The 14476-nt window shown below is 46.3% G+C and overlaps 2 protein-coding genes across 3 annotated transcripts; one reads left to right on the top strand and one right to left on the bottom strand.

Annotated features, from left to right (window-relative positions):
• The first annotated feature begins 1739 nt into the window (after positions 1-1739).
• On the top strand, positions 1740-5309 carry LOC112976949 (LIM homeobox transcription factor 1-alpha-like). The gene is made up of 6 exons (XM_026088724.1): positions 1740-2028; positions 2540-2697; positions 2796-2873; positions 3574-3706; positions 4137-4295; positions 4747-5309. The coding sequence occupies exons 1-6, from the start codon at positions 1854-1856 to the stop codon at positions 4899-4901; spliced, it is 858 nt and encodes a 285-aa protein (XP_025944509.1). The 5' UTR covers positions 1740-1853; the 3' UTR covers positions 4902-5309.
• A 1522-nt stretch (positions 5310-6831) lies between these two features.
• On the bottom strand, positions 6832-14450 carry CHCHD5 (coiled-coil-helix-coiled-coil-helix domain containing 5). Of its 2 annotated transcripts, none has more exons than XM_026088723.1 (4): positions 14393-14450; positions 14151-14291; positions 13819-13970; positions 6832-6963 (listed from the first exon to the last, which is right to left on the bottom strand). In XM_026088723.1, coding segments are annotated over exons 1-3 (294 nt in total). In that variant the 5' UTR covers positions 14395-14450; the 3' UTR covers positions 6832-6963; position 13819. The 2 variants fall into 2 exon arrangements, with proteins under 2 accessions (XP_025944508.1, XP_025944507.1); XM_026088722.1 differs by lacking the exon at positions 6832-6963 and adding an exon at positions 12787-13090 and having other exon boundaries at positions 14393-14449.
• Positions 14451-14476: the final 26 nt, after the last annotated feature.

Genomic DNA, 14476 nt, shown 5'->3' with positions numbered 1-14476 from the left:
GCCTATGTTCTTAATGTTTCTGTCTCTGGAACTGTGGCTCTGGTGCTGAACCAGCTTGGCCTGGGTGTGTTACAGGAGTAAACATGTCTCAGAAAAAAAAAAAAAAAAAGACCAGATGGGAATCTGGGGCTGGCTTGTCTCTAAGTCAAATGATATTCATGTCAGTAGATTCAGCTACACAGCAACATACAAAGAAGCAAGACAGACTTTCTTTTGGGGACAGTAATTCTCCCAGCCAAGATGAAAAGAAAATTCAGTACTCACTTTCAAATGGATTGTTCAGAGGATAAAGGACAGAAACTTTGAAAGAAGAATGGTCTGACTTCCCACAATTGGCATAACTAATAATAATAAGTTCTTAAAAAAAATAAAGGCATGACAAAGTCCAGTTGCTGGGCACTGAGTTTAGTAATATTCAAATTGGAAATAAGAAATTAGCTGGTAGTTAGCCTCTGGAACCTCTTCTAAACGGATGTGACGGATTCTCCTTCACTTGGAGCCTTCAAACTGCAACCAGCTGTCTCTGCCTAAGCAGGGTGCTGTATCTCCACTACCAGCAAACAGGCTTGAGATAGGAATCCCTGGGTGAGATTCTCTGGGTTGCAATGAACAGGAGGTCAGACAAAATGATCATTATGTTCCATCTGGGCTTAAAGTTTAGGAACATTAATAACCTAATGCTTAGTAATAAGTCACATATTCCTGACTGATCCCAGATAGCCATGATCATGGAACATTTCCCCCCGCCCCCTACTTCTGCTGTAGCAGAAGGATGTTGGTGTTAGGAAAAGATTAGATTTGGACTCAGCCCAGATTTGGACTGGGACTGTACCTGGAACATGCTTCCAGTTTGCTCCTTGATGAGATAGTGAGAGGTTGTGGCTAAAAGGTTGCTTTTTACTCTCAGCTTTTTCATCTCAAATTCAATTATTATTTTCCAAGTGTGAATTACAGAAAGACAAAGAAGGGGGGGGCGGGGAGAGAGAGGAACACGCATGCAAACACACACTCACACAAAGGAGAGAGAAATCCCACACCATTCCAGTTGGAATGTCCCAGACACTTCAGCCGAAAGCCACTGCACAGCACAAATCCATGGTGGTATTTGGAAGGGATGAGCCCACCCCTGTAAGCCTCTTCATCCTGCTCCACAGAGTTTGCCAGGAGGATTAACCCAGTCTTGTTCTCAATCCCAGTTTATGAGTTCCCTGCTGGTGGGGAAGATCCTGTGTGTTTAAACAACAGCCTAATTAATCCCCATTTTATTACTTTCTCTTGTCAAGTGGCTAAATAGAAGCTGTCAGCCGGCAGCCACCACCGCTCACATTTGTTTAGATCCCAAATTACTTCATCAGAACCATCTGCTCTGTACGCTGGGTGCTCAGCAGTTGTTTATTTCTCTCTCTGGACATGGCGTGGGGCACAAACAGCCTCCCTCATGGGATTCCCTGTTCAAGGCCCATTCAGGCCCTGGGGACTGTCCTGGAGGAGTCATAAAGAAAGCCCTGTCACTAAGACCAGCCTAACATAAGGCCAAGAAGTGAACAGCCYTAGCCAGAAAGGGGAGACATAGAGCTCTGTACTGTTGGGCCAGACAAGTTTTTATTCCTCCCTGGGGCTACAGAAGGTCTGCAAGCACCAAAGCACAGTTGTACACCTCTTGCTGGGATGTGCTAGCCCAGCTCCACATAGCCGCCCCCCTCTTCCTTTGGCTCCCTGAGCCCCAACCCAAGGCTGATCTTCACTGCCTCGTGAGCCCTGTCCAACTGCCTAACTGCAGGGAGCTTCTTTGCAGGCTGTTCCAGACCAAGTGCAGCAGCTGCTTGAAGGCCATCGCCCCCTCTGAGCTCATCATGCGGGTGCTGGAGAACGTCTACCACGTTCACTGCTTCTACTGCTGCGAGTGTGAGCGCCGCCTGCAGCGGGGGGATGAGTTTGTACTCAAGGAGGGGCAGCTGCTGTGCCGCAGCGACTATGAGAAGGAGAAGGAGATGCTGAGTGCTATCAGTCCTGCACCCACTGAGTCTGGTGAGGGGCTGGGGCTGGAACGGTGCTGAGGGTGGACAACCAGGCAGGCAGGGTGGGCCTTGCAGAGGACAGGTACTGCCTGGTCCACAAGGACCAAGGGGGAGGCTTCAGAGACAGGAGATGTGGTCAGGGGTGGGGTTGTAGCATCCTTTCCCTTTGGTGATGGCAGATAGGTAGCCAAGGGGTGGATCTTCGGTTGGCAGGGAATAGGGTACCAGGCTGCATAGATCCACTAGCCTGATACGGGGAGGTTTGGATGGGCTGACTTGAGACATTATCAAAAGGAAGATACAGGGCCAGGTGGGCCCATCAGTACTGTCTCCGAACTGACAGAGTGCTCCCGAGTGCCACAGCTCTGTACAGGGACTCTCCTGGCTTCGTTCTGTGCTTCTGATCTAAGTTGTACCTGGGAAGGAACAAAATTCCGACAGTTTCTCTGAATCCCTGCCCTGGGAGCTGGCCCAGAAAGGGCACTATTTGCTGAATCACTGCTACTGATCTTCCATTGCAGTAAAAAGTGAGGATGAAGATGGTAGCCATTCACACAGCAAAGGCAGCGAGGAGAACAAAGACCACAAGCGCTCCAAGCGTCCACGCACCATCCTTACCACACAGCAGCGGCGAGCATTCAAGGCCTCATTTGAGGTTTCCTCAAAACCTTGCAGAAAGGTATAAGGAAGCAACTCAGCACAACCACTGGCCTGAATCCTTTTGAGTGTAACTAAGTTCTAATTCAATTCTCCATCCCATCTTCATTTTGTGGGCAGGTGAGAGAGACCCTTGCGGCTGAGACAGGCCTGACTGTGCGGGTGGTACAGGTCTGGTTCCAGAATCAAAGAGCCAAGGTGAGTGACAGTTCCCACTCCGCAACTGAGCTCTGGATTCATGTGGGATATCACGCAAACTTAGAAAATGAGAAAATGGTTAAAGGAATAGAACAGCTATGCAGGATCAAACCACAGGTCCATTTAGTCCTATAATCTGTGTCTAACAGTAGCACAAGCTTAGGGAGGAATATAAGAAACCAATTATGCATAGAAGTTTGCAGAGTTTAAATTTTTTCATGTGTTGATTTTTAATTATTTTTCCCACTTGCTTTTTTTCCTCTCCCCCCACTGTGTGAGATCAGAAAGATTAGAAGCATTTGCCACTTCTTTCTTTTAGAAGTTTCAGGGAAAACCATTTCTAATTTTGCAGAATTCAAAGAGTGAAAACAGAAAATGTGTGGCTTTGAAAAACTTCACTTTGTAGTAAACAAAGTTCTTCATTTTCAAATTGCAAATGGCATCCCCCACAAAGAAAATACAGCCTTTTCTGTCACTCCCATTTCTCCCATGGATTGTATTGGCCAACTTCAGGGAACAGTGATTGCAGGTGCTGCATGAAGAGTTGCCCAGAGGAATCTAAGCAGCATTATATCATGAAAGTGCTGGGTCGCTGTGAAAGGCAGGTGGCAGGTGTCCGCGGCTGTGTTAAATGCAGCCCATTCTCCTCCTCTCAAAGTCAGAGCCTAAGAGCAAATCTGGGGTCTCATTCTCCCTGCAGATGAAGAAGATTGCTCGCAGACAGCAACAGCAGCAGCAGCAACAGCAGGAGCAAGACCAGCTGGGCAACCCTCGCTTAGGGACCGGGAGAGGGACTGGTCGCAGCAGCAGGCAGAGTAATGATGATAGCGAAGGTGAGGAGCAGCTGTGCACTGTGGCAGCTCTGGGGGCTGCAGGCTGGGTTGGAGGGGATTGGTGGGAGTTGTATGTATTTGAGAGAAAATGTGCACATGAACAGATTAGCGAAAAGGATGCAGGCTGTACCTGACTTGATGTGCAGACTGTCTATACGCTGGGGTAACAGCAAGCTGGAATAACTAGGCTGTGTTCAGCAAGACTCATGGGTACTCATGATGCAGCACAGATCTCCTCTTCTTGGGAAGATGATGGGTTTTCTTCTGTTGCATGTTTGCGCAGAGCCTAGCACAGTGCAGTGCTGATCCAGATTTAGACTGCCAAGACACTGCTGCAGCAATGTGAATAGTATGTTATTGCAACACTCCTGTGGCCCACTACATGCTGTGCATCCTCTGCTTCAACGCATCCCACTGATTGTGTCTTTAGATGGTGCAAGTGTTCATGGCCTGGATGGGCTCATGGTCCCCTACCCCAGGATCCCCCAGCAGCAGCTGCTGCCCCTGGACCAGAATGGCTACAGCACAGACTTGTACAGACAAGGGCTTACACCACCCCAGCTGCCAGGAGACCATCTGCACCCCTACGGTAGGAGAGCGGTGTGGAGATTGTCATGTCTTTGCGTCAAGGCTGCATTTAAACAGTCCAAGTCATGAAAATCCAACTCTACTGTTCCTGCTGCTGCTGAAGCCAACAGTAGTGAACAGTTCGTGAACTTGGATTTTGTGCAAAGCCTTTGTCAGAGGAAGCTGGGTGAGGCCTAGGCCTCAGACTGAGCTCTGCTAAGGGCTGGGGAGTGAGGCTGGGATCTTACTTTTGTCCAAGGTGAAATGTCTTGCTGAGGGAGGAAACAGTTAAGCCTACTGCTGGCCATGTGTGTGGGGCTCGCCTCATGCTGGGCCCTACTCAGAATGACTGTCACTCCAGGTGAAACATGGCCCTGTGGTTATTCTTTCTCTGTGCAACAGTGACACAACCGCTCCTCACAAGAGGAGCTCATGTTACATTCACACTTATTTCCCTTTTCTTCCTCTTCTAGACTCAGAAGGAGTTTTTCATGACATGGACAGTGACAGTATCAGCCACCTGGGAGACTGCCTGCTGTCAACAGCTGAAGCCAACCTCCTCCAGGCCCGAGTAGGTAATCCCATCGACCGACTCTACTCCATGCAGAGCTCCTACTTCACATCCTGACCATAGAAAAGCTCCCAGCTCTTCACGAGTGTCTTGAATAAATGCTGCTCCAAATTCTGAATAAGGGTGAGGGAGAAGAAACAAGACTGAGACCTTCAGAGACACTCACTGAACACTGCACAACGGAGGAAGCAACTGAGTTTGTCAAGCATATAAGCACTAATTCATGGAGACCGTCCACGCTGCCTGGAGGACTTTGGATTGCTTCTCTCCTTTTTTTTCTAGCCACAAGTAGATGGATGGTATGATGTTGTTTAGCTGTAACTTTAGCAGTTTGTCCAGTGTTTAAGCTTTTGAGCGTATGGCCTTCAAACAAAGACTGGTCAAGCCAACCAGAGTTGCCCCTAGAAGTAGCAGGTCCCCTTCCCCTGCCAACTATGTTTATTTAAGTCTTGGCTGCAGCCGAGCTGTTTGCTGTGCTGTTTTGCCCCTCTTCCCGATCCAGACGCAGGCTTCATGGGACAAGGTTAATTTTCAACAGTAAAAGCCAAAGTCCTGAGGCATCTCTAATGGATGACACTGCTGCCTCAGAGACCTTCTTCATGGTTGTCAATTAATTGGCACAGGATGAATAGTTTGACATCTCAGAAATGCATGATAGCTTGGCCCCTGAATGAAATGGTGGTGCTCGGGGATCCACTTAAAGGAACAAAAAAATATATATCCTCTGTCTTATCCAAGGATGTCAAAACAAGTGTAACACATCCAGAGTGTGCTCTCTATTGCCTTTATGTCCTTCTTTCTCTAAAGGGGCAATTTTATTCCCTTTAAGGATGGAACAAAGACTTATCCTCACAAAACCACAATTGCCAGCCACACTAGTTTCTGTTTGTTTCTTTTTCAAAATAGTAGAATGAAACAATTTTAGTCTAAAAATATTGCTGCTAGAAAAGCCTTCTTCTATAACTTCTGTCTACAGCAGGACTTCCTACCCTGACTATGCTTTCAGTTCATTGAAGGCATCCTAGCAGTTTGCTTCCCTCCAACAGGTGATGAAAGAAATGGAATTGCATTATCTCATGATGTGTCCATGTCAAGTCATTTCACTCCAACAGGCTGGACACTTGGTTTTTGCTTTGAGGGCAACTCAGTGGTGACATCAGAATTCATCCAAGAGAAAGGCATGCCTCCTCTGTGGGTGGAAAGGAACAATACATTTTCTCCACCCATCATGACGTCCTTCTGCATGGTACAGCTGAGAGTTACAAGAAGCAGATGGACACCAATGTGAGTACCCATAAAAGGTAAAACAGGCAAGAGAGAGCAGAGAATGGAAGTCCGAGTTATTACCGAAAGGAAATTCTTTATTCTCCTGCCCAGGACCCAAGTCTGGGATTTGGTTCTTCATATATGTGAAGGAAAGCTGGTATTCCTAGAAAGGACAGGTGTTCCCATGAGCCTACTTGCAGCATGCCAGCTGAAGGAATAAGGTCCTCCAGAACTAACTTTCCCTTGTCTGTTTGAACAGACTGACTGACTTGCAGACAACTCCAAAAGGAAATAATGACCTATTTTTAAATCTTGATCTCAAGAGTTGAGTCCAGCAGTGCTACCAGAGAAGCTGGCTGACTGATGTTTCTGTATGTGGCGTATGTTACTTCTAAGCCTCCACAGGCTTGCCAGTCTGATTTTAAAGATGTGCAGCCTCTCAAATTAAAAGGAAGAAATGGCTAATTATTGTTGTTACTGTGGTTATGGAGGAAGATACACAGGAACTATATAATCCTGGATTTTGGATGAAAGGAGACATAATCCTGATACATTTTGCTTTTTATCAGGAATTCTTCACCTTCTCAAGACAACTCATAGAGAACTGACATAAAGAATGATGTGTAACAGAACTGCAATCCTTATAAAGCTCACTCCACCACTGCTTCACCTTTAATAAAGCTGTGTGAATGTGACACTTGCTGATGTGCAGTCACTTGCCCTTGTGTTTACAGAGCCGAGTTCTGTAGCTGGACTTTCCTTTGCTGTCAGTATCAGATGTTTTTCCCCAGGTGGCAGTTGTGTAGCTTACAGACACTTTGACATTACTTTTCCAGAGGGAAGGGGGAGCCTCCTGCAGAAACAGCAATTTATAACATATATTTACCCAGATAGATAAGTTCTAGGGTAGGCTTTACCCATTCATTCCAGACCAAGCTGCTGCAGTTGGTTGCTTTCCACCTTTGTTGTGTGGTCATCCGCCCATAAGAAAAGAGACTGAAAACTCCTAAAGCTGTACGTTTCTTTTGGTGGCTCTTGCACTAGAGATGGTCTCAGTTTAGATTAAGTTTTAAGAGAATGTTACAGTGAACTATGTGCAAATTTATGTTTCTTCCAAATACTGGAGCCAGCTTCACCCACTGAAACCCTACCCTCTCTTCATTGTGATCTAGTGCTGTGATGTGCCAATGTTTTTTGCATGTACATTTGAAAATAAAAAGCAAACTTGAAGTGGAAATCTGAAGCTTGCCTCAGCACAGTCAGACAAACTGCACRCACGAGTGGCCAGTGCAGACCACACCCATGCAAGCAGGTCCATCTAACTATGTGCAGTTGCAGTGAAACCTGGCCTGGGCTTCTCAGGCGGACAGCCCATCAGACCATTACCTTTCCCAGGAACTAGGTATCCTGGAGCAATTGAGGAACTAGTGTTGGCAGCTGTTCATCCTTTAATAGAGAGTCAGTAAACTCAAGAGGAGGAGTTACAGTTAGTTGGAAGAGGAACAGGAATCCCAGCATGAATAATTAAATATGGTAACTGTTGTGAAGAGCTATGTTAGACATGGAGCTACTGATGCAAAGGAGTCTGATATTCAAGTACAGTTCAAGTACAGAAGCCACTTATGAGATTTGTTGCTTGTAACTAAGGAAGGAAATGAGCACCTGTTAGGTTACAGCTGCTCTCCAGTTATGAGCCCAGATTCTGCCTGAAACAGGCATAGACAACTCTTAGAAGAGAAGCATCATTCAGAGGGACAGAGAGGCTTTTAGCATCAACAGTATAACCATGTATCAGTTCAGTGACTGCAGGTGAATCTATTCCCCACTCTGTTTTGCATCAGCAAGTCTTCTGTTCTTGCACTGAGCAGCAGCTCTGATAAATGGGAAAGCAGAAGTAGCTTTGTGAGTGTGTGCTACATAATCCCTTGCATGTCATGGTGCAGAAGGGATACACTCCAAAGTACCAATGGACATCAGTGAGTTAAATCTCATGGCTATCACAGGACTTGGAGAATGTTTATCTGTTAGGAAATAATACCACAAAGAGGCGAAGCCCACTCAGCAGCAGAGGTAGGAACGCAGAATCACATGCACTGTGGGCAACACCCACGCTTTTTAGCTTTCACATTTTGCTCTGCATTGTTGAGAGACAGGAGAATTGTTGCCATCAAGCAGGAAGATGCAGGTTCTTGGCTGGAACATATCAATATTTGCTGAGAAAGAGGGTTTAGGAATCCCCATTGCACACTGAAATGCCCAGATGTGTTTCTCCCCTGTCTCTCCAGAAAGGAGAATAAAGGTGAATAAAAGTGAATAAAGGTGCTAGAGTGATGACAAGATGAAAAGCACTCCCCTTTGTCCATCCAACTTCCCTTATGCTTACAAGTGACTCAGAATCATCTGGACAACAGCCAAGTAAAGCAAATGTGTGTGTGAATGGAATGTGGTTCTGCACAGCTCTCTGCCCTCTACAGTTGCCCATTTCAGACCTAGGCCTGCCAGCAGCACTAAATCTCTCCCTGTGACTGCAAACACCAAAGGAACATGCTGATTTATGGTTCCTTTAAGTAAGAGAAGCAGAGTGTAAAATGAGAGCATTTTCTGGGTGAAAAATTAAAGAGATGTTTTTGTTAGTTCCTCATTCTAAGATCATGTGTAATTTACCTTATTGGTTTTAAAGTTCCACTTGAAAGGAAAAGTGACATCAACAGAAGTTAAAGCAACAGGCTGAAAAAAATCCTGACACACTTAACTTCATATTCTGAGAGACCTAAACCAAAAAAAAAAAAAGGAGGAAAAACAAAGCAGAGAATTACCTAAACTAATGATCCTTGGCTTTCTCTTAGTTCAGGATCTYAGAACCCCTTGCATACATTAATTAATTATCCCTCATTACTCCGCATACAATTAGGTGTTATTTGTTTCAGAGATGAGTAAGCAGAGACATAGAACATAGAATGACTAGCTTTCCAAGGCCACACAGACAGGCAATGGAGAAGTCCAAACAGAAAAATTGGCATCAGGTTCGCTTAACTACCAGCCAAAATGCACATATGACTGAAAACAGAGTCCAGAACAATTAAAAGAGGAGAAAACATAGAACACAGGAGATTTTTACCAAGCAGAGCCCATGGGCATGGGAAAGCCCATGCTAGAAGCCAAGTGATTTGAAACAAAACTACTATAGTGATACAAAAAGATTTTTGTGTGGATGAAGGATATTTTAGACCAATTAACACCCGAGTGAGAAGACCTATAAAGGTTTATGACACTGCTTTCTTAACAGTTCTCAGGCATCTTAGAATTCGGTCCTTTGAGTTCTTGATACTGCAGGGCTTGAGCGCTTATTTCTGGTCTGTTCTGTGTTTGTGAGAATGTGAGAGAACCAATCTACCTGAATCCTGGTCTTTTTTTTTTTTTTTTTTTCTCCTGAGTCTCCCACTCTGGGAAACATAAGCTTATTCACTTATTGATTTCAGTCACTTGGCATTAATTTAGCTGAATCTCTCTGCAGCCTTTGGAGATAAAGCTGAACCTACCAGTTCGATTGACTGCCTGAGGACTTTTTTCCCTTGTTCAGCCTGATGCCAGTAACCATCCTACTTCTAACAGCTTCCTGCATTTGTTTCTATGAGCCTGTCCTAATTGAACTTAGAGTTATCCTGTGCGTTGGCTCTGAATATGCATGCAACAGTATCATAATTCTGTGGTACAGGAATGAAGAGAACACTTCTTGGGTTTTTAATTCTTGTTTCATTCTCAGGTTTTCAGAGGTCTCTCTTGCCAATTTACAACTTGTGAAAGATATTGGAGCAATCAGTGCTCCTTTCAGGAAATGTTTTTATCACTGAATATGTTTCCAATGACAGGACCAAAAAACAACAGCTGGATTTGGAAATAAAAGCTTTGCATTGCCAGATCAGAGCACTAGGCTGTCTAATCTAGATCTCTGACACCCACAGGAGCCAATAGCTTATGCTTCAGCGTACTTGTTAGCCCTGTGTATCTGGCTTTGCCTTATTTCCAGCTGCTAACATGCATCCAAGCAAGTCAGATACAGCAGCCCTTCCCTCATATTTGTCAATGCCAGCAATTGCTGTAATTGCCACTCCAACTTTATCCCAGGAACAAGCAAGAGCAGGTAGCCCAGGAAGCTAGAAAGAAAAGGAAAAATAGATGCAAAATTGCTGCTGTTAACATGCTTCTCACTTGGAGGAGGTCTTAGCCCCTCAGCTGTGAGAGTGAAACTGATTAATCAGGTAGTACTACACATACAGCTACAGATTCCTTCGAGGCTAAGAAGAGAGCAAGAGAACATTCCTTGGCTCCTGCCAGCCATTATCTGGCAGATCCAGTTTAAGGAAAGAAGATTGCTGGTGTTTCCTTCACATTATAAGAGTATTTCCTTTCACTTTTCACAAAGGTACTTGCCAAACTTGGTAAGGCTACAAGCTGATTTACACCACTGAGGAAGGCAACAATTTCAAGTAGTGGCCATCACCACAATAATTCCCTATAAGGGAAGGTTCTGTCCTGATTCTATGCCACGTGAAGTTATGTTACATTTGTCTAGTGAAAGATGTGAGAACATTCTTTATTCGGAATTAAACCTGCAGAAGTAATTTCTGTCCTTGATTGCACATGGGAACAGGATAGAGCAACATCTACCTCTCCCGCCTCTCCCTAGTAACAAGTTAACTGAACCCTGTGAGAGTTCGGCTCATCAATGGCAACAGCAAGTGCCTGGCAGCTCAGTGGTTAATGTGTTAGACTGAGCAAGTAATAACAGAGTGGTTCAGGCTCCTGAGAAGGAGGAGACATAACTGGGCTTAAGAGGGGGCCCAATGCACCTTAAACATAATGAAAAATGGCTTTTCTGCTGACAGGCTGACATTTCAATACAATGTCAACAACATGTAAAGCACCTTCACTCCTGTATAATGGCATCCTTAATAAAGCTATTCACACCACAGACATTTATGACTAATCAGGTGCTGCCTGGTATAAATAATCTCAAGAGACAGACTAAAAATAGATTTCCCCTCTTTTTCTGGTAGCAGGTGCCTCCTCTCTAAATTCACTTTGAAGCAAAGCTACCATCGTCTTTTCCCCGCAACTTTCCTGCCAGTAGATCAAACAGCTCTTCGCATGTTTCAATGCACAGCATTTTACAGAAGGTGAGAAACAAAGCGTTTTCTGCAAGGGTGCATACATGTTGTTAGACATGACCCTGGCATCTAGGYATGCAGCAAATCCCATCACTGCTGAAATGCAGCCACCTCTGTGAGATAGATGACAGCAGCACTGACAGCCAGTGTCATGCTTCAGGCTCTGCTAGAAGCTGGAACAGATAAACTTCAATCTGCTGCCCCTCTCCCCAAAGGAGTTAAACTCTGCCCAACTGCAGAATGTCGAGTAATGTTTGCCAAACACCACATGCTCAAAAGCAAAAGCTTGGACTTGTGCCTGGCTGAAACACAAATAAGGATCAATGTGTCCTGGGCAGGGGGTATGAACCCCCTGGGATGCAGGTCAAAGCCAAGTTTCCTGGTTCAGGCCTCACCCTCTCTTAGAGGCACAAAAGCCTCATACTGAAAACACAGCAAAACTATGCTAGACTTTCAGGCAAAGACTCTGCTGGTGCTGTACATAATACAGTTTCTGCATGTGGTTTGGTGCTGCACTTTTTGGAAAAGGTTTGGTTTATGGTTCCCCATCACTGTTCTGAAAGTCAAAGTTCCTGCTCTCAGCAGCAGCAAAGCCTTTGCTCTCAAGCTTAGCACATGCTGTGTTTGTATAACTAGGTTAGAGAAGGCTCATCTCTCCTCCTTTATACCTGGCCTGCAAGTATCCTAAAGGATTCTTCAGAGTTTATGAAGGCCCAGCTTCCCCTGGGAGAGGTTCTCAGTCCCACTTAATATACGGCACATTAAACAGAACTATAGAGATTTTCAGACACTGGCAGACAGGAACAGAGCTAGTTTGCAGTGCCTTGCAGCTCTCCCTCTGCCATCAGTGCATGCAGTTGGAGATGCTCATAGGTCTTGAGTCCTTGTTCTTAATTCATTCCTCTTAAGACAATCTATTGTTTCTTGTATTGTTTTAATTTTCCTTCCATTAGTTATAGCCCAGAAACAATCTCTCCTTCTACCTGGGCTCTTTGTTTCCCCATGTAAGAACACTGGTGGTCACCCCCCACCTTGCATTTAAAGATCCCTGTTTGTTGGGCTGTTGATAGAGCAGTCAGGTTTTGTGCAGTGCTAAGTTCATAGTTACTCTGCATCTCTGCTGGCAGGAAGACTCCCTCTGCTGGTTCTAAAACAGCACAAGGCACCAGACTACAGCCCCTCACAGCACCTCCCAACACAGCAAGTTTTCAGGTGGGTCAGGCTGGGACCTTCATGGGTCCCATCAAGAACTTTCACTGTAGTTGGCCCAGGTCAGAAGGCACCTCCCATCATCAGCGGGCAAAGCCAGATCTGGCTTTTGAGCTTCAAAAACTGTTGTTTCTTTTTTTTTTTTTTGGGAGGGGGGTGAAAAAAACCATTGTGATTAATTATTGAAGAAACTGTTGAAGAATACAGGCTGCAGAAACAGAGATAAGGTCTGATTTCAGCCTTCTGTTCCTATTCAAGCATATCTGCAGGTTGCTGCTGATCCTTTAGTACCACTTCAATACAGTTCTGTAATTTATTCACTCACGATGTTGCTAAGAGCATGGGGCATCAGCAGGCAAAACCCAGCGTTAACAGCACTCTGCAGAAGTGCTGACGGATTAGGAATGTTCTGACATCCTGATCAGAATCCAGCTGTTTGTTGAAGACAAGTGTGAACAGAAACAAGAGAACCACATCACAGGGCATGGGCTGTTCTCCATTTTTCAGAGGAAAAAGAAACAAAGCGAGCATAGGAATGATACTCCAGAACACAGAAATAGTTTTCATTCATTCCTGAAGATGAATTTTAATTCCAAGGATCCCCTATGAAAAAACAGCACAAATAAAAGAATCAGATAGGCTTTGTGTGTATGCAGCACCCTAATTATGAGGTACATGGGCATCTGTCACATTCAGGCCATTTCCATATGCTTAGTAACATGTTATTTATGTTAATGTTGCTCCATAGAAGTTTATAAGACATTCAGCAGTGTTGAGTGTTACAAGCTGACCTACCTTAACAAACCTGTTCTGTATACATTACTATACAAAACAGATTGGTTAACAGAGTTGGATGAAAATTATGACTTTAAGTCAGCACAACTGCTTTCATCCAGAGCAATTTACCACATGGTTATCAGCTCAAGCCAGTACTAAAAATGACCAAGCAGTTACCCTCAGGCACCCATTTAGAGGCCTTGGAGAAAAAAGCTGTTGCATTCACTTCCATAATGGCTACACACATGTGAAATACTTCCCTTGACAATCCATGTCCATGGATTACCACACTTTCAGCATATGTACTCACTGGCTGTGCTTTATATCTTTTTGTGAGAAAGTTAGGGCAGAATTTATGAAGACAGGAAGGGAAGGGAAGGAGAGGGGCAAGAAACACTGGCATGTTTGTATTCCAGGCTGTAACGTCCCCACTCCAGCTGTTTAAATTAGCAGCTCCCAAGCAGATGTGGTGCGTGGAGGGTGTCTGTGAACACAAAGGCTGCAGACTGCAGTTCCCAAGCGCAAACGAGCCCTCTCTGCAGCCAGATGCTCACCTCATGTGGAGAGCTTCACCTGATCAGCGCAGAGCAGGAACTGGTTGACGTGGTCAGTGCAGTTGGTGACGGAGGCTTGGTTCTCCTTCAGGCACTGCTCGAAAGCGGCGAAGGGCTCGGCACAGTCCTGCCGGATCTGCTGCACGATCGGGCTGCGAGACAGCACAGGGCTTTCAGCTCCCCACCGCCCCGCAGCCGGGACCCGGCAGACCAACCGACCCAGCCCCGTCTCCGCCCAGGCCCAGACTGCAGCGCACCGCGCGGGCCCCAGCCCCGGGGCCCCCCCGCGGCGGCGGCCGGCGCCGGCCCCGCTCCCGCCCGCCCGCACTCACTGGGCGGCGGCGCAGCGGGACATGCTGAGGCGCAGGCGGTGGCAGTCGCGCTGCCAGGAGGCCGGGCTGGCGGCCACGCACCGCCCGTACTGCTCCATCTCGCTGCGGCAGTAGCGCGCCGTGATCTCCAGGGCCGCCTGCCTGCGGGACGACAGCAAGGTAGCGCGGCGGCGCGAGCCGGTTCGGTCCGGCTCAAGCCAGCCCGGTCCGCGCCCCCTCCCCCCCCGCGGCCCCTTACTCACATGGCGCCCGCGGCCGCCGCGCCGGCCGCGCGCCGCCTCCGCTGTGCGCATGCGCGGCCGCCGACGCCTCGACACAGCGGCGCC

The sequence above is a fragment of the Apteryx rowi genome, unplaced genomic scaffold (genome assembly GCF_003343035.1).
Source record: "Apteryx rowi isolate R43461 unplaced genomic scaffold, aptRow1 scaffold_782, whole genome shotgun sequence".
Classification (NCBI taxonomy): Eukaryota; Metazoa; Chordata; class Aves; order Apterygiformes; family Apterygidae; genus Apteryx; species Apteryx rowi.
This window is presented reverse-complemented; position numbering and strand designations above follow the sequence as displayed.